General features: G+C 40.1%; 1 protein-coding gene across 3 annotated transcripts in view; it reads left to right on the forward strand.

The window, feature by feature from the left end:
* Positions 1-16,617, forward strand: part of map3k5 (mitogen-activated protein kinase kinase kinase 5) — an 86,531-nt gene extending 69,914 nt beyond the window's left edge. For all 3 annotated transcript variants that reach the window (XM_004550592.4, XM_076874049.1, XM_023152057.3), the window contains 12 exons: positions 1,917-2,074; positions 4,848-5,025; positions 6,203-6,220; positions 6,596-6,773; positions 7,601-7,769; positions 8,112-8,297; positions 9,236-9,341; positions 12,378-12,621; positions 12,719-12,831; positions 13,982-14,103; positions 14,209-14,285; positions 15,473-16,617. In XM_004550592.4, the coding sequence (XP_004550649.3) occupies positions 1,917-2,074; positions 4,848-5,025; positions 6,203-6,220; positions 6,596-6,773; positions 7,601-7,769; positions 8,112-8,297; positions 9,236-9,341; positions 12,378-12,621; positions 12,719-12,831; positions 13,982-14,103; positions 14,209-14,285; positions 15,473-15,533 (1,610 nt within the window). In that variant the 3' untranslated portion in view covers positions 15,534-16,617. The remainder of the gene's footprint in view (positions 1-1,916; positions 2,075-4,847; positions 5,026-6,202; positions 6,221-6,595; positions 6,774-7,600; positions 7,770-8,111; positions 8,298-9,235; positions 9,342-12,377; positions 12,622-12,718; positions 12,832-13,981; positions 14,104-14,208; positions 14,286-15,472) is intronic.
* The last annotated feature ends 1,306 nt before the right edge of the window (positions 16,618-17,923 follow it).

The following is a 17,923-nucleotide window of genomic DNA, read 5'->3' on the forward strand; positions in this document are numbered from 1 at the left end:
ATAGTCTTAGGTCTTTCTTGTCATATTTTTCATTTCATGATGTTGTAATAGATGCAGTTTGAGGTTTAGCATTGTCTTGCTGAGATATGTAAAGTTTTCCCTGAAAAAGACGTCTGGGATTGGAGCATATGTTGCTCTAAAATCTGTATATACCTTTCAGCACTGATGGTGCCTTTGCAGGTGTGCACACTGACGTTTCCATAGGCACTAATGAACCTCTATCATACTGTAAGTGCAGACTGTTAAAATGTGTTCTAAAAAAGCTGAATAGTCTTTTCGTCTGTACAGAGGACGCTGCGTCCATGTATTCCAAAAAGATTTTAAAATTTCAATTCATCTGAGCACACAGCAGTTTTCCTCTTTGCCTCAGTCAGTTTTAAATCATTTTGAGCCCAAAGAAGGCAGCAGTGTTTCTGGATCATAGTCACCATGTCAGAGTCATGCCTGTTTTTAATGCTGCGCTGTTTGAGGGCTCAAAGATCACAGGCGTCTAATATTGATTTTCAGCATTGTGCCAAGCACACAGAGATTTATCAGTGAATTTTCTGATAATATTTAGTACTTTACATGATGAGATATTTGAAGTCTTTGTTATAATTTTGAAATTGTTCCACAAAACATCTGCCCCTCTTTGCTTCTGAGAAACTCCAGTCATGTTATTGAGCTGTTACCAATTAACCCAATTAGCTGGAGAATGTTCCTGCAGCTGTTTCTTTGTAGTACTGGTTAGTTTTAGTACTAGTTTCTATTGTCCTTTTTGAGACACTTTGCATTTGATATGCTTCATGTTCTTTTGTAAAAAAAAACAAAAATATATATATATATATATATATATATATATATATATATATATATATATATATATATATATATATATATATATATATATATATATATATATATTAGATTTGCAAATCAATGCATTCTGTTTTTATTTACATTTTACAGTGTCCCAATTCTTTGCTATTGGGGATGTACATGGAACAATAGTGGAGGGAACAAAATAAGCAACAAAAGCACATTTTTCTGCAAGAGATGGTTAGTCTAAGAAATAGTTTTAAACTGGGTGTAATCAAGGTTATTGTTTGCCTTTCCCTCACATTTAGGAAACTTATAGTCAATACTTGAACTATTTAATTGTTCCATGACTGAGTTGCTCAATTATTTGGTTGGATGGTTCATTAACTCCTATTTGATTGGGAGTAAAGTAAGAGTGTTGTGATATTAAAAGACAGAGGTTGTGGTGGAAAATGATCCCAGGCAGTTGCGCTGGATGCAGGTTTAAGAGATTGATTAGGACATGAACAACAATAAAATAAACTGGTATTGCTGACCCTTTGAACTATCTTTAAACATTGTTTTTATCTGACAGCATGCTTTAACCAAGGCTAACTGACATAAGCAAAATGAGGCTGACTAATTAGCATATCATTATATAATGATATAAACTGAGCAGCTATCATTGATGCTATATTTACACACATGTTGTTTACATAAGCAAGAAATAAATCATTTAAAATCTGGTATACCTCTCAGCTGAAGTGTACGTTTCACCATGAGAATACCAGCAGTGTCCCTTTTAGTTAGCATAATAATGAAGCGTTCCCTCCTCGTTCCCTTTATAGCTGTTGCATAACTCTGTGGTTTGTCCAAGTTTGTTGACATTCATACGCTGAGTTGCTGCACTTTTACAACATTCTAGCAATGCTCTATTAGTAACAGGAGCGAATTAGATATTTGCGTCACAAATTCAGTCTGGGTTTCAAAACCTTTATACCCATAATCCACCCACCACCTCCTCTAATGCTCACTAATTGAAATGTTTTTGTTTCATTTGTTTGACACTTAAAAAATGAGTGGTTGAATTTGAGTTTTCATTATGTGTTTATTATTGTTTTTTGTGCGTCATTTTTCAGGCACATTGCAATACATGGCTCCTGAAATTATAGACAAGGGCCCACGGGGATACGGCAAACCAGCAGACATCTGGTCCCTTGGCTGCACCATCATAGAGATGGCCACTGGGAAGCCACCTTTCTATGAACTGGGAGAACCACAGGCCGCCATGTTCAAGGTGAGAGATTTGAACAGCGACATATCCCAATATCCTGCTGGGTAAGATGTCTAATTTTAGAAAACTGAAAGTAGAAGTCTGGCGAGCAGCTGTTTTCATAACGGCATCTTTCAAAAACAGTGGCAATGAACAGCTGCAGCTCTGCCAGGTCAATAAATATGAGGATGTTTGAGAGCTGATAATTGCACCCTTGAGACATCCAGTATGACAGGGCAAATAGTTTGCCATCACGTGTTATTAGCATATCAGCTTTACTCATTTGCTCCAAATGCATGATATCCTATCTATGTCTTTTTCAAACCATGACTAAAAACGACTGAAAGAGGGTTTGTTTCTACAAGAGAAAGACTGAAAACTCTTCTTCTTACATTTCTGAGTAATGTCTTCATTAGCATTATGCAACTGCTGATCAAGAAATCTCCTAATACCAGTAGCTGTCAATTATGCACCAGCCAAACAAATTTCCCATGTGTGGGACTAATAAAGGTTATCTTATCTTATCTTAAACCTGTAGTACTGTTAGGATAAAAGTCTTGTATGAGCTAATAAAAAAAATAAATCCACCCACAAAAAAACTGCAAAGTCATACAAGTAAATATTATGTTTAAACTCGAAGTCAGGATACAAGAGGAAACTAATTGAAAACACCGAAACTGACCAGTACTTTTTTCTTTTCTCAGTGCAAGTTTATTTAGTTTTTCGTTTACCCTTTGCTCAAATAATTTCAAGTATTTGTTCTCTGACCTTATGTAATGGTACCATTTTAGGCTTTTTTAAATACTTATGATGTCAGTAAGAACAAATGTGGTCATCTCATTCCCACAGCTGCTTTTTATTCCTTCTGTTTAAGAGGGGAAGACAGCTGGCGTAAAGGGAGATTGAAGGTATCTATAACAGTTTGTTTCACACACTCGATGACGTGATTGGTTAGATCAAAGTTCACGTTAAGATAAATTTGATTTCTTGAACTGTGAACTATATAAAACGACTGTAACAGAGTTCAAGAACTGAACTAAAACCCCTTTATTCAGAGCACAAACAGTAGATAATTGCAGCTTTTATCATATTGCAATGTCATTGTTTAATAAAAAAGGTGACTCAGCTGTTATCACATGACTTAAACATGACACCATCAAGTGTCTGCTTGTAGGGAGAGATCACAAGAGAAACTGTTTGTTCAGCTGAAGTAAGGAGAGGTGGAAAACTATATATAACTGTGTCTGTTCTCTTTGGAAAAACCCTACCTTATGACTTCATGCCTCCAGCATGACACCATGTACCATGCTTTAACCTTTGCCAACCATCCAGCACACCCAGGGCTGTTTATGGAAACCTATTGTACATATAAACAGCTAATATACAGAGTACATTGTGTCCATTACATCTGTTTTTATTACAGAATTATGTTCCATGTCTTAAAAGAAAGGTGCTCAACGTAAAGAAGTCAACTAACAAACAAAATAACCACCAGTCTTTCATGCATGCTTATCAGTTCCCTCTTTTTATGAAAACAAAACCAGAGTCATTCTGCACCTGCATTGGTTTCAACCTGCAGGCTATAATCTGACCAAGCCCAGTAGAAACTACAAATACTGTCTGTGCACGAACATTTGTTTGAATGCAAACAAAAGCATAGCTCCGTAAGAGGAACTTCTACAGTGGGCCTTTAGTTTCTGTGCGGGTGTGTCTTTGCTGGATCTTGTTAACCACTCAGTTTACACGTGCATTTGCTTTGGATGGAAATTTAAAGCACTCTGTACAGTGAATTATTGTTATAAGCTATGTGTGGCCCATTAGGGGCAGTAGAGATGTTTAAGAGGTGTCTGGAAAACATTACAGCACTCCTGTCAAAGCTCTGAATCGTGGAATTTTCCATATGATGTGATTTAATTAAATATGCTGCTCTGCTTCGGATGCTTTGAAGTTTAAAGAACATGAAAGGGGAAACTTGGATCTCATCACATTTTATCAATAAAGATCACCACAGAAGTGCAAGTAGAGTCACAAATCTCTTAGGAGATCTTGTGTTTTGTCTGCACTGCATTGTAGCATTTCTTAAACATTCGTGATATACTTTCAGTCATCTTTCTGGAATTTCTCAAGGGGTGGGATATCTCCCTGCTAATCTTAAATTCCTGCACATCAACAACAGGAATTTATCATGTTTTTAATGAGAGTCTTGTGCTCGAAGTATTGTTACTTTCAGCTGCTGCCCCAAGTCACAGCCAGGCCTCGTGGATAGTCTCATATTCAAACATCACTGTGTAAACACTGCTCTGCTCTTTGCTCTTGCTTCTTAAACTTAATCAGATAATTTGCCCATTGCAGCAACCTCACACTGTCTCGGTTATTTTAAACTTGTTTCACTGTAGCCAAAAGAAGTTACTGTTAGTTGTTTAAATTTTCCACCCCCTGTCTTTCCATGCACGTGCGTGAAAAGCATGTTATGAGAGCAGCAGAAGCAAGGCTAGCTGTACAAAACCGGGAACTGGGACTAAGTAGGGAAGAAGGAGTTGTGGTGGAAGTGGGCTGCAAAGTGGCTTGCAGGTGAATAGGCAATGGCCAGGCTAAAAAAGATTTAACAGTACACCATATATGAGATTTGCCAAAAGGTTGACGCATCATCTAATGTAGGCAGGCGTTGAGATCAGCTGATCTGCCAGGATTGCAGCTTAGCTTGACTTTTTCTCCTGCTTGAACTGACACTATGCTCATTTCTTTAAACTTGTTATATAGATTCTGAGTGCCTTTCATGCATGTCATTCTTGTGCAGGTGGGTATGTTTAAAATCCATCCAGAGATCCCAGAATCCATGTCACCAGAGGCTAAAGCCTTTATCCTTCGCTGCTTTGAGCCCGACCCGGACCGACGTGCCACCGCGCTCGACCTGCTCACCGATGAGTTCCTCACCGTCACCAGCCGAAAAAAGAAGAGCAAGGGCAGCTTCACAGGTGGATCAGAGCATAGCTACATGACAATAACATTATTACCAAGACTATCCCCTCTATAACTTAAATAACTCGTTTTATTTCAGGAAAGTTTGAGACTCTTTGCTTTGCAGTCGTGCTAGTTTCTCTTATCTCCTTCACTCTCAGTTTCACTACAAGCGCCGAGCCAAGCAGACAAGAGACCAGCGAAGCAATTATAGCATTACGAGTAATGAAGAGAAATGATTATATACTGTATGCACAATAAAAGCTCCACAACAAGGACTTATCTGTTTAAAACAACAAGAGTGTGAGAATCCAGGAGGGGGAGTTACCTTAATCCCTATGTTGGATAATAGCAGAGGCTCACATACAAACTAGAACACATTATTATAAAACTGTGACATTGTTAATCCGTAAGACCGATAAAAAGTGACTTCAACTTTTCAGTCAGACTGGTAAACAAAGTTTCTGAAAGAGACCTGCTTTGTTTGACATCATTTTCTCTAAGTGTAACAAATTTCCTAATTCCTTCAGCCACTTATCGAAGGCTGCAGGTATCTCCGACTTCCAGGAATGTAGCAGAATTCTACTTACTTACAGCCTTGATAAGGGAATGGCGTGAACCTCATAATGATCTTCCCCACTGCTAAAATCAACCACCTCAAGTAGTGCTCTAAGAGGGGGAAAAAGAAACTCCCCATTCAAAGCCTATCGAGCAACAGCCATTTTTAGGAGTTTTCAGTGTAGAATAAATGAATAGTGGATATCCTATTGACGATTCTGTTGCTATTCTATTATTATTGTTATAAAGTCGTCTAAATTTTAATAAGGTAACAAACAGTATCTCTTTAGATTAAGCTTTAAAGCAAATAGTCTTCAGTAGTAATACTAGTGGCTACAACCAGAAACCAGAAAGCTTCCAGTATCAAAAATCTTTGTTTGTAGTGATTACTAGATTCATCTAGTGCCAAAACCGTTTTTTAAGTGTTAAGAATTTCAGGCGCATCCTTCATTATTTGGATTGTAAAATAGTCATTTCCTGTTGGGTTTTCACCCCACGGCATCAGTCATGTGCCTTCACAGCAGTGCAGAAGATTAGAAAGAAGCTTTGTGCCTCTCTGCATGCTTTGAATGTTACCCTGCTTTCTGTTTTGTTCTTTTTTAACTGCTGACACATATTTTCTGTTTTTCCCTGCAGCTCTGACACCAGGATCAGGTGAGTAATTTTGCTCTCTGCACTTTTTCAGACACATTTACCACTAGTGGGAGTACTTTATAAACTAGATGTCATTTCCATGAAACATCACCCTGCTTTACTGAATAGGATCTGGGCTGCGGTTTACATTTTTCTCTTGGTGGCAGCTACCTGCCTTGTACGACTCTGCCCTTTTGCCAGGATTCAAGATAGAGAGTAAACAACAAGATGGTTTCCCAAATGCTTGAATATGTTTTGTAATCTATTTGATCAGTTGCACACAAACACCATAACAGACAGAAAGCATGCTGCTATACAGCAAAATCTTTAGTTAGATGATGATCAAACAAACACCTTTACGATTTTGTTCCATCTTCTGTTCCCTGTGTCTTCTAGAGTATCTCCGCAGTATCTCGTTGCCAGTGCCCGTTGTAGTGGAAGACACCAGCAGCAGCAGCGAGTATGGCTCCGTCTCCCCTGACAACGACCTCAACACCAACCCCTTCATCTTCAAGCCAAGCATCAAGTGCTACAGTGAAAAGGATGTCAAGGGCCAGAGGTCCCTCTTTCTCAGGTAGAACAACTTGGACACCTCAGACGAGTCATTTTGCCTTAAATTATTCATTTGTTGTTACAGCCTTATGACTATAGTATTGATTTAGACTAAACCAGTATAAAAAAATGTAGTCACCGTGACTTCACCCATTAGCTTATGTACATACCTGTTGAAGCCTTGAGTTGAGATGTCTTGAATCTCTTTGGGGGTTTTTTCTCAAGCAGAGCCTGGCAAGCCCGATTATCAAGCTCTATTCATAGACTGTATGGATGCATCACATAGATACCTGCTAATTAGTGCTAAATGAAATGTAAATAAAGTGCTAGAATTACACTCACCAAAATTGGATCACAGACTCCCCGGATGGGCTTTTAGTACAATTAACCACACAGCAAGACGTCAGATAATTTAATTAAAATGCTTCTGTCTGTCAGAGTGGCTGCGCCCCTAAAAATCCAAAATAATATGAGATTTCACCACCTGTACACTTGTTTTAAAGGTTAAAATCAGCAACAGAAAACAAAACCATTTCAGTATCAGGTCGTGAATGTCTTTATTTATGCTGTAATCTTGCACATTGTAAAAAGGGAGTTTTTGGGGATTCACTCGCTTTTGAAGCTCGCCTCCGCCTCCTTTCATTCCTGGGTTTTTGTGTCCTACAGTGATTTAAATTTAAACATGTTCATGTTTAAAGCAATGCAAAAACTTATTTATCTTATATTTAATGTCACCAGTAAAACATACTTAATTAACCTTGCTGATTAGTACCAATAGGGAGGGTACAGCAACCTGTACATATAGAAGGAACAAAAAATTCAAATGGGGTTTCTACTTTTTCTACTCAGCATTCCAGTGGAGAACTTCGAGGACCACAGTGCCCCTCCATCACCTGATGAGAAGGACTCGGGCTTCTTTATGCTTCGGAAAGACAGCGAGAGGCGAGCTACCTTGCACCGTATCCTTACTGAAGATCAGGCCAAGGTGGTGGCCAACCTGATGGAAGCCCTGGCACAGGTTGGAAACCGTTGAGAATGAATAGATGGATATAGAAGTACATTACAAGTTCAACAACACACACTTGTTCACAGGCATTCCAGTGCAGTAGCCAGGCTGTGCATGGAAAGATTAGCTCAGCTGTTACAGTTAATTAAATGAAGGGACCAAATAGCCAAAGGGATACTCAAATGAATTACTAACAATTAAACAAATTTTAAACTGTACTAAAATAATTTAAACATGGAAAAAATTTCTTAAGTCTATCTGATAGGGATGTTAGTAAGTTGGAGTTGGAAGCTCCTGTTGTAAACCTAAACCACCATTTTCATCTCTTCTTTCCCCGCTTGCCTCCTACCTCAGGGCTCAGAGGAAATGAAGCTAAAACATCAGCACATCTCCACCCTTGTGGTGAGTCTTGCTGACTTTGTTCGGATGGCAGACAGGAAAATCATCTCCAACACCCTGTCTCAGCTCAAGCTGGAGCTAGACTTTGACAGCACTGCCATCAGTCAACTGCAGATTATGCTGTTCGGCTTCCAGGATGCTGTAAGTGCTAATAGAAATACCGTGAAAAAGATACTGGGTCAATCCAATGAATTTCAGCTACATTTCATCTGTGATATCCCACTGGGCTCATGAATAATTGATCATAATTGGAATATGAAATATAACCCAAATCAATAAAACATGTCTTGTGTTTGCTGCAGCTTTTTAGTTTATAACCAAGTGTCTTTAGCTTACCCACAGTAAGGATCAAATTTTAGTCTACAGCGGTCACAAACCTGAACTGCTACATTGATGATTTGCTGCTGTAATTCTCCTCACAGGCTCATTATTTTCTGATTTCCTGTTATTAAGTACCCATTTGAAGGCAAAGGTGCTTCTCGCCGCTGCATAAAACAAAGGCTCTGAACAGTGTAATTGTTGTCATTTGAAATGGGCTGCAGACAGCTGCGGGCTGCCTTGTTGCTTTTCTTCCTGCTCAGAGATTAGACAGATGACTGTGGAAATACTTGTAACCTTTAAGTGAGGCGATAAAAGGGGGAGATCTGTCAGGAGTAATTGCACATAATGTTAAAAGGCTCATCTGCTCTCCCCCTCAGAAATGCAGTTATGCAGATGAAATGGCACAGAGCGAGTGGTTGTTTTCATATTTGTAAGTGGGATTGTGTAATCGTGCTGGTAGATGAAGCTCTGGTGCCTCCTGTTGGTCATTGCTGCAAAAAAATTAGAGCTTCACAGTGCGTGACTGCAAATATTAATAATGCCATGAAGAGTAGGCTGCTTTAAAAATCCCTTTGGGGATATTTAGTTATTGCGGCAGAAGTTAAAATGAAGTATAAACAATTCTCTTAAGAACAATTCTTGGAATGAAATCTGTGAGGCAAATACGAATGAACTCATTTTTATTTTAGGTGTAGAATCACTAATAGGTAAAACATTGTAAAACGTGCTCTCATGAGTGTGAACCTCTCCATTTCCAGGTGAACAAAGTGCTGCGAAACCACAACATCAAGCCTCACTGGATGTTCGCTTTGGACAACATCATCCGCAAGGCTGTGCAGACTGCCATCACGATCCTGGTGCCAGGTAGGATCATCAGTGTCTCGAGCAGAGCACCAGTAAATAAGTTATGACTCTTCCCTCGGGGCACGACTACTGATACAGGAGGAGGGCATTTGCTGCGCAGGCCTGTGTGTGTTCACAGCCTATTTAAAGACAGGAAGTAAAAGGGCAATAACTTGAATGGATTACACACCTGAGTTTCATGCAGGGCAGATATTATGTTTAGCTGATTATAGGCCCAGATTGAAATGAGGAGAAGTTCTAGTTGAACTGTGTAAAGTGGTTCAAGAGAGTTTCAGATCTACAATGTGAAATTATTTCCTGTTTTCACCAAAGAATTAAACTCATAAAACATCAATAGTCAGTGGGATGAGTGCTAAATTTAGCTATAGTTATGTCACAGACACCCAGCGCTATTTTTGTTTTCTTCCACCTTTGTAATGGTGTTTTGTAACAAAGAACCAACAATGTTCAGGTGTTTGCTTCATTATCAAGTTTGAATCTTTAAAAACACACTCGAATGGAGATCTTATCATACGTTACAACAAAGTTCACTACTCATAACCCATAGGAAGTATTCTGTATCAGTATCAGTACCAGATATTAGTTATATATATATATATATAAGGAGAGCTCAACTTCTGTCTCGCTAGCTTGCCCTGCGCTCTTCCTTCTGACTATGCTGTCTGTGTTGAACGCTCAGTGGATCTGCGCTGGACAGTGCAGCCTAGGCGGAGTAGTCGAACACAGATTCACTGAGCGCATCGTCAGAAGGAAAGTTGATAAAATAAATTACAAATGTTGTATTGTTCGATACATATGCGTACCGAACCGAAAGCACTGTATCGAACGGTTCAATATCGATACGAATATCGTTGCACCCCTAATATATATATATCCGTCTGTATATACATATGTATATATATATATATATATATATATATATCCATCTATCTTCATCCGCTTTAGGCAGCAGCCTAAGCAAAGAGGCCCAGACCTCCCTCTCCCCAGCCACCTCCTCCAGCTTATCCGGGGGAATACCAAGGCGTTCCCAGGCCAGCCGAGAGATATAATCTCTCCAGCGTATCCTGGGTCTGCCCCGGGGCCTCCTCCCGGTGGGACATGCCTGGAACACCTCACCCAGGAGGCGCCCAGGGGGCATCCTTGTCAGATGCCCGAACCACCTCAGCTGGCTCCTTTCGATGTGGAGCAGCAGCTGCTCTACTCTGAGCCCCTCCCGGATGGCCGAACTTCTCACCCTATCTCTAAGGGAGAGGCCAGCCACCCTTCGGAGGAAGCTCATTTCTGCCGCTTGTATCCGCGATCTCGTTCTTTCGGTCACTACCCACAGCTCGTGGCCATATGTGAGGGTAGGGATGTAGATCGACCGGTAAATTGAGAGCTTCGCTTTTACACTCAGCTCCCTCTTCACCACGACGGACCGGTGCAGCGTCCACATTACTGCAGCTGCAGCCCCAATCCGTCTGTCGATCTCCGGCTCCCTTCTCCCATCACTCGCGAACAAGACCCCGAGATACTTGAACTCCTCCACTTGGGGCAGGAACTCATCCCCGACCCGGAGTGGGCACTCCACCCTTTTCCGGCTGAGAACCATGGCCTCAGATTTGGAGGTGCTGATCCTCATTCCCGCTGCTTCACACTCGGCTGCGAACCGTTCCAGTGCGAGCTGGAGGCCCTCACCCGATGAAGCCAACAGAACCACATCATCTGCAAAAATCAGAGATGAAATTCTGAGGCCACCAAAGCGAAAGCCCTCCGCCACTTGGCTGCGCCTAGAAATCCTGTCCATAAAAATTATGAACAGAACCGGAGACAAAGGGCAGCCCTGGCGGAGCCCATCACCCACCGGGAACGAGTCCGACTTATTGCCGGCAATGCGAACCAAGCTCTTGCAACGGTTGTATAGGGATCGAATGGCCCGTAGCAATGGGCCAGACACCCCATATTCCCGCAACACCTCCCACAGGACACCCCGAGGGACACGGTCGAATGCCTTCTCCAAGTCCACAAAACACATGTAGACTGGTTGGGCAAACTCCCATGCACCCTCAAGTATCCTGGAGAGGATAAAGAGCTGGTCCAGTGTTCCGCGACCAGGACGAAAACCGCATTGTTCCTCCTGTATCCGAGGTTCGACTAACGGACGAACTCTCCTTTCCAGCACCCTGGCATAGACTTTCCCAGGGAGGCTGAGGAGTGTGATCCCCCTGTAGTTGGAACACACCCTCCGGTCCCCCTTCTTAAAGATGGCATATATAAATATATATATATATATATATACATATGTGTGTATATATATACATATATATGTGTGTATGTATGTATATGTGTGTGTGTGTGTGTGTGTGTGTGTGTGTGTGTGTGTGTGTGTGTGTGTGTGTGTGTGTGTGTGTACAGCAATATGGTGTACAAATCCCTTTTCAATGCATTATTAATACTGATGCAAAATATCAGTATTGGTATTAAATGATATCTGACACAAACAGCTTTACTCATCAGAGTCAGCACTTTGCGTCTCCTTGTGGTGGAAATTATCAATTAAATGAGGTTAAAGATAACAGCTGTTACCTAAGTTGAGGTGAAAAAGAAGGAACCAACAGATAACAGTGGAAAGCAAATCTGAGTGACTACTTGAAACAGAAAATCTTGACATTTTCATTTTAGTAAACAAATTATTGGTAAAGAAACAGTCTGAAACAATCCAGGGGTGTTTCGCTCATTTTAGTTCTTTGGCTACACAGAGCCCACTTTGTTCTTAAGGGGCTGAAACAGTAAAAATATTGTTGTTAAAAAAAGTGTTAAAAAGTAGAATGCTTTCTTGATATGTTTTCTTTTAATATCTTGAGAAAAAAAATAGAAAGTGCAATTTCAACAATAAGCCTCAGTTTTTCACATTTGGGCACTTTAATGAAACGGCATTGTGTTAATCAAATAAACACAACTGATTCCAGTCTCTGGAATTAACAATTCAGACAACCTCTCATGATCACTTTTATTACAGGGCTTCCTCTAAAAGTGATTCTTTCTCTCTGCATGCAGAACTCAGGCCTCACTTCAGTCTGGCCTCAGAAAGTGATGCAGCCGATCAGGAGGACATCGATGATGACGGCGAGCCGGACAGAACCTCCACGCACCAGAGCCGGGCGCCTCCTGGCGCCGCTCACGATGACACGGTGGCTACCTCGGGAGTCAGCACACTCAGCTCCACCGTCTCCCACGAATCCCACAATGCACAGCGCTCCGTGAGCATGGAGCTAGGGAGGATGAAGCTGGAGACCAGCAGGTAGGCATCTGGTTGAAGGCCGTTAACAACAGCATAGGACTTCTTCATTTAACCATAGTTTATCCGTTTTAACCTGCATCTCTCTGTTTTATTCCAGGTTGCTGGAACAGCTGCTGGAGAAGGAGAGGGAGTATCAGTCCATCCTGCAACAAGTGCTGGATGAGAGAGAGCAAGAGATCAGACTACTGAAGCTGCGAACTGAGCCTGAAGGTCTCTACTTTAGTCTGAATTACTTTCTCACACTCCTTTTGCTGCTTCTGGTATTTTTAGTCTGTCTTTACTTTTTAAAGCCAGCTATTTCTCACTGAACAGACTCGACTTTCACTTCTGACTTTTAAATCAAAATGTACTTTATACTTCCTAGAGCCAATGTTAATTAAAAGTTTTTCCCTCTAGTTCAGTAAACAAATTAAACAAGCCATGACAGGAACAATGCACATGAACAAAGCTTTCTTATCACATACCGGAGGTGTAAATTAAGTGACTTCTAATTTGCTGGTCTGATCAGCTATTCCAATATCCAACTCCGAGCTGGTGATGGGGGGGGGGTTGATATCCACTGATGATGGTTGCTTTTCTGTAAGGGTAAAACTCATTATAAGAAATTAGTAGAGCAGCTTTAAACAATCTCAATTATTAGGCAAAGTACACTAAAATTAAGATATTGTCATCCACTGTGGCCATTTCTCTTTAACAGAGGCTTTTATCTGACCAAATAAGAGTACGCGTCACCTTGAAAGCAACATTTAAGGAGGTTTAAGAATATTAAATGTTCAGTTTACACAATTGCACAAAGCTGTAGCGATAGTGACTGTGACTTGTGACAACAAGGTTGCTTTTTTGTAGAGAAAAAGCAGCATATCCTGTTACTGCAACAGTTACACCTTTACAAGCTGCTTTACAAGCAAACAATCATGGCAAAAAGTTCCACATGAGTGCTGCTGTGAAATATGGACCTAACCACTGGGACATCATTTATTTGTTCACCTTCTATTTCACAGCCTCAGTTTTATCTGTTTTAATGTCTTATCTGGTTTCTTTTCTCGTACGATACATTAGCAGAGTGTCAATCAAAAGGTAGCTATGTCCAAAAACACTTAAACTCTTTAGGAAACTACTTGTTGAAGTGAAAACCAAAACAGAAGCACAATACTTTCTCATAGATTTCTGTGCATTCTTACTTTATCCCCCCAGCTGGCCACTTGAAAGAACGATGATTAAAGCCCAGACCCAGCAGCTATGTCCATCTGATGCATGCGCTTCCTGTGTGTACGGCATGTTTGATCTGTCATTAAACTGGTTGTTTTGTTAATGTTTAAATGTTTGTTTTATGGAGTGTTCTCAAAATCTACTCTGTTAGACACCCCCACATCTTCGCATGACCTGGAGGGACAGAGGAGCCAACCTGCAGAGAGACGTGACGACCCAGAGCTGACCAGCTGGCTGACACGTTACGGTGCTGACCAGGATGCCATAGACAGGGTGGGTCTCTGATTTTTTTGTTGTTTTAACAAAGCCCTTTTTAGGATGATGCAAGTAAAGAAAAACATTTCTGTAAATGTAATTTTCTCCACTTTGTTTCTTTAGATACTCAATGAGGAGTATACATTGTACGACATCCTTCATGATGTCACAAGAGATGATCTGAAGAGTTTAAGACTGAGGTAGAAAATGATTTTTTTTTTCTTTTACTTTTAAATATTTCTATATTTGCTTCATATTTTGTGTTCAGTATTTAGTCCCCAAAATACGTGCTGAAACTTGTACCTGACAGGAAGAGAAACAAGGGGGTTAAGATGGGAGCGTTGCATAATGGGAGAGTGTTGTTGCATTTCCTGTTCTTACACAAAAGTTTCAGAAGGCAGCTTTGTACTTCAGCAGTTCTTTGAGGCTAATCTATGAAGGACTTAATTTATCACAAATTCTGTAAATCTGTTTATAAACCAAAATTTAATTGAATTTGCAGGGACCTCACAGGTCAGTAAGATACTGTTCTAACGTGGGCAGTTTGGTTTGGACGTAGCTATGTTGCCATGCTCAGGTTGTGACGCTTAACCCGATGTCTTCTAAAATGTTATTAGGATGAAAATAGCTCTGAATAATTACTCAAACAGGTCACACCAACATGAATATTGATGTCTGCTACTGCAACAGTTTTCACCTCCTCTTTAAAGTTTCTTTGCAGCACTGCAGGTCCAAGCATACTAATTATACTGCGTTCAATTTAGAGTGAAGCATGAATAAAACAAACTACTATGAAGTTCTTATTGGTTGTGTTTGATATCTGGCGCCACACTGTGGTCATATCAAACATTCAGCTATACACACCATATCTACTAAATTGCTTCAGGGTATCTCTAGGTCTTTTTTGTGTGATTGTATGTTTTGGGGTGGGGGTGGTGTTCCCCTCTGATGTTGCTGCATTAGAGGGGAACTTACTGTCTGCACATCTGACCCACAGGTTGATTGAAATTGTGTCATGCAACAGGACAATGATCCCAATCACAAAACTTAATCCCAAATAGAATGGCTAAAAAAGCAGGAAAGGAATCAATAGCCCAGTCAAATTCCAAACCTCAACCAGATTGATGAACTGAAGTAATGTTGTACCGATAAAGTCATACAGAAACATTAGTTATTACACAGAGACCAGGGAAAACTGTCCTTTTCATGACCGTACAGTCTTAACTCTGTGTGATCTGTGCTCATGAGTCCCTCTGACTCTCAGTACAAAGTAAACCATTTAAAATATGATATTTTCAAGTAGGTTGACAGCTGATGGTTTCTTACAAATGGTATAATATTCATTGGTGTGTGCTTTAAGCTAACAGTATTTTGTTTGTCTTGACAGAGGTGGGGTCTTGTGTAAGCTATGGAAGGCCATCACAGACTACAGGCAGAAGCTATTCTAAGGCCTTAAGTGGTGACAGCCACTCAGAGAAGCCAGGACTTTTTTTTGTCCCCAACAACTCCTCTTTACCTCAGCGTTTATAAAAGCAAGATCCTGGAGAAGAAGCTGTGTTGACCATGTTCCACCCACACAACAATCTTCTGGAGTATTTTATAATTTTGAAAACAAAGAGTTTGGATATTAGGTCATTTTGAAAGTAAAAATTAATGAGAAGTGCCACTAGTTTTGTTATACCTGATGGACAGGGCACAGCTTTTGTTACAGGTGTGTTTAAAATGACAGCTGGTAGGAAAATCTATTATTGAAATCTTGAAAACTGTCAAGAAAAACATTTTCTCCTGTCTTTACAAGATGTGACGTTTACAACTGATCGTTTTCTAATACAGGCCTGAGATACAAAATACTACATTCATCTGTACTGATATTTTTATCATTGCTTATCTTATCACTACTTTATTTAAATGTGTTTTAATTTAATTGTTATAGCAATCTGAAGGATGTCATTCCATGTACTGCTTTTGTTTTTTCTTTTATTTTGTTTTTTGTTTTTGTTTTTCAAACTGAGACTTATTTAAATTGTCCATGCTTTTTTTTTTCCACTTTTCCTTTTATAATATGAATCTACAATTTTATTTTTAAGAAATATATTATGTAAATATAGTGTTATATAATTCTATGTGGATGACATTTATGTACTTTGAAAAAGACATCTCTAAACACAGTCAAATCTCCATGTAGATTGGACCAAGTTTGCAATGAGCACATGTGAAAAATTAATTCTGTATTATTGTATTTTCTAGTATCACAAATCATAGATCATACTCACTTAATTGACAAAATTGTGTTTATCTTGCTTGTGTTGTGTCAGCTTCATTCAGTCAAATATATAAGTTGTAATGAAAAATCTGACATGCAAACAAACTTCATATGGAAGAACCTTGATGTACTTTTTTATTAATATTTTAAACCATAACATCAGAAATTGGGGGGGAATCGGTGAGTCTTGTGTCTGTTTTGTTTCAGATCTGATTCAAGATTGTTGTGATATATTGTTAAAATAAAACTTTTCATCTTGAAGCTGTGAAGGAACTGTGTTAGAAGTGTTCTTCAACAATTCACTCTAAATGTGGGAGCAGGGGGCTGATAATGAAAGTTGTTCTCCATAGTAAATTAAACACAAATAACTGTTTTGTTTTTTTCAAAATGAATAAAAAAGGCACTGCCTCTGTTCCAAAAGAGTAATTTCTGCACTTATCATCTAGAGGAAAGGTCGCTCATTTAGAAAAACAAAATGTTAACAATAAAAAGTTAGGACTTACTATATGAATCATATACAGGGAGTGCAGAATTATTAGGCAAATGAGTATTTTGTCCACATCATCCTCTTCATGCATGTTGTCTTACTCCAAGCTGTATAGGTTTGAAAGCCTACTACCAATTAAGCATATTAGGTGATGTGCATCTCTGTAATGAGAAGGGGTGTGGTCTAATGACATCAACACCCTATATCAGGTGTGCATAATTATTAGGCAACGTCCTTTCCTTTGGCAAAATGGGTCAAAAGAAGGACTTGACAGGCTCAGAAAAGTCAAAAATAGTGAGATATCTTGCAGAGGGATGCAGCAGTCTCAAAATTGCAAAGCTTCTGAAGCGTGATCATCGAACAATCAAGCGTTTCATTCAAAATAGTCAACAGGGTCGCAAGAAGCGTGTGGAAAAACCAAGGTGCAAAATAACTGCCCATGAACTGAGAAAAGTCAAGCGTGCAGCTGCCAAGATGCCACTTGCCACCAGTTTGGCCATATTTCAGAGCTGCAACATCACTGGAGTGCCCAAAAGCACAAGGTGTGCAATACTCAGAGACATGGCCAAGGTAAGAAAGGCTGAAAGACGACCACCACTGAACAAGACACACAAGCTGAAACGTCAAGACTGGGCCAAGAAATATCTCAAGACTGGTTTTTCTAAGGTTTTATGGACTGATGAAATGAGAGTGAGTCTTGATGGGCCAGATGGATGGGCCCGTGGCTGGATTGGTAAAGGGCAGAGAGCTCCAGTCCGACTCAGACGCCAGCAAGGTGGAGGTGGAGTACTGGTTTGGGCTGGTATCATCAAAGATGAGCTTGTGGGGCCTTTTCGGGCAGTAGGACTGGGAGTCAAGCTCAACTCCCAGTCCTACTGCCAGTTTCTGGAAGACACCTTCTTCAAGCAATGGTACAGGAAGAAGTCTGCATCCTTCAAGAAAAACATGATTTTCATGCAGGACAATGCCCCATCACACGCGTCCAAGTACTCCACAGCGTGGCTGGCAAGAAAGGGTATAAAAGAAGAAAAACTAATGACATGGCCACCTTGTTCACCTGATCTGAACCCCATTGAGAACCTGTGGTC

This window comes from Maylandia zebra, linkage group LG15, assembly GCF_041146795.1.
Source record: "Maylandia zebra isolate NMK-2024a linkage group LG15, Mzebra_GT3a, whole genome shotgun sequence".
NCBI classification, from domain to species: domain Eukaryota; kingdom Metazoa; phylum Chordata; class Actinopteri; order Cichliformes; family Cichlidae; genus Maylandia; species Maylandia zebra.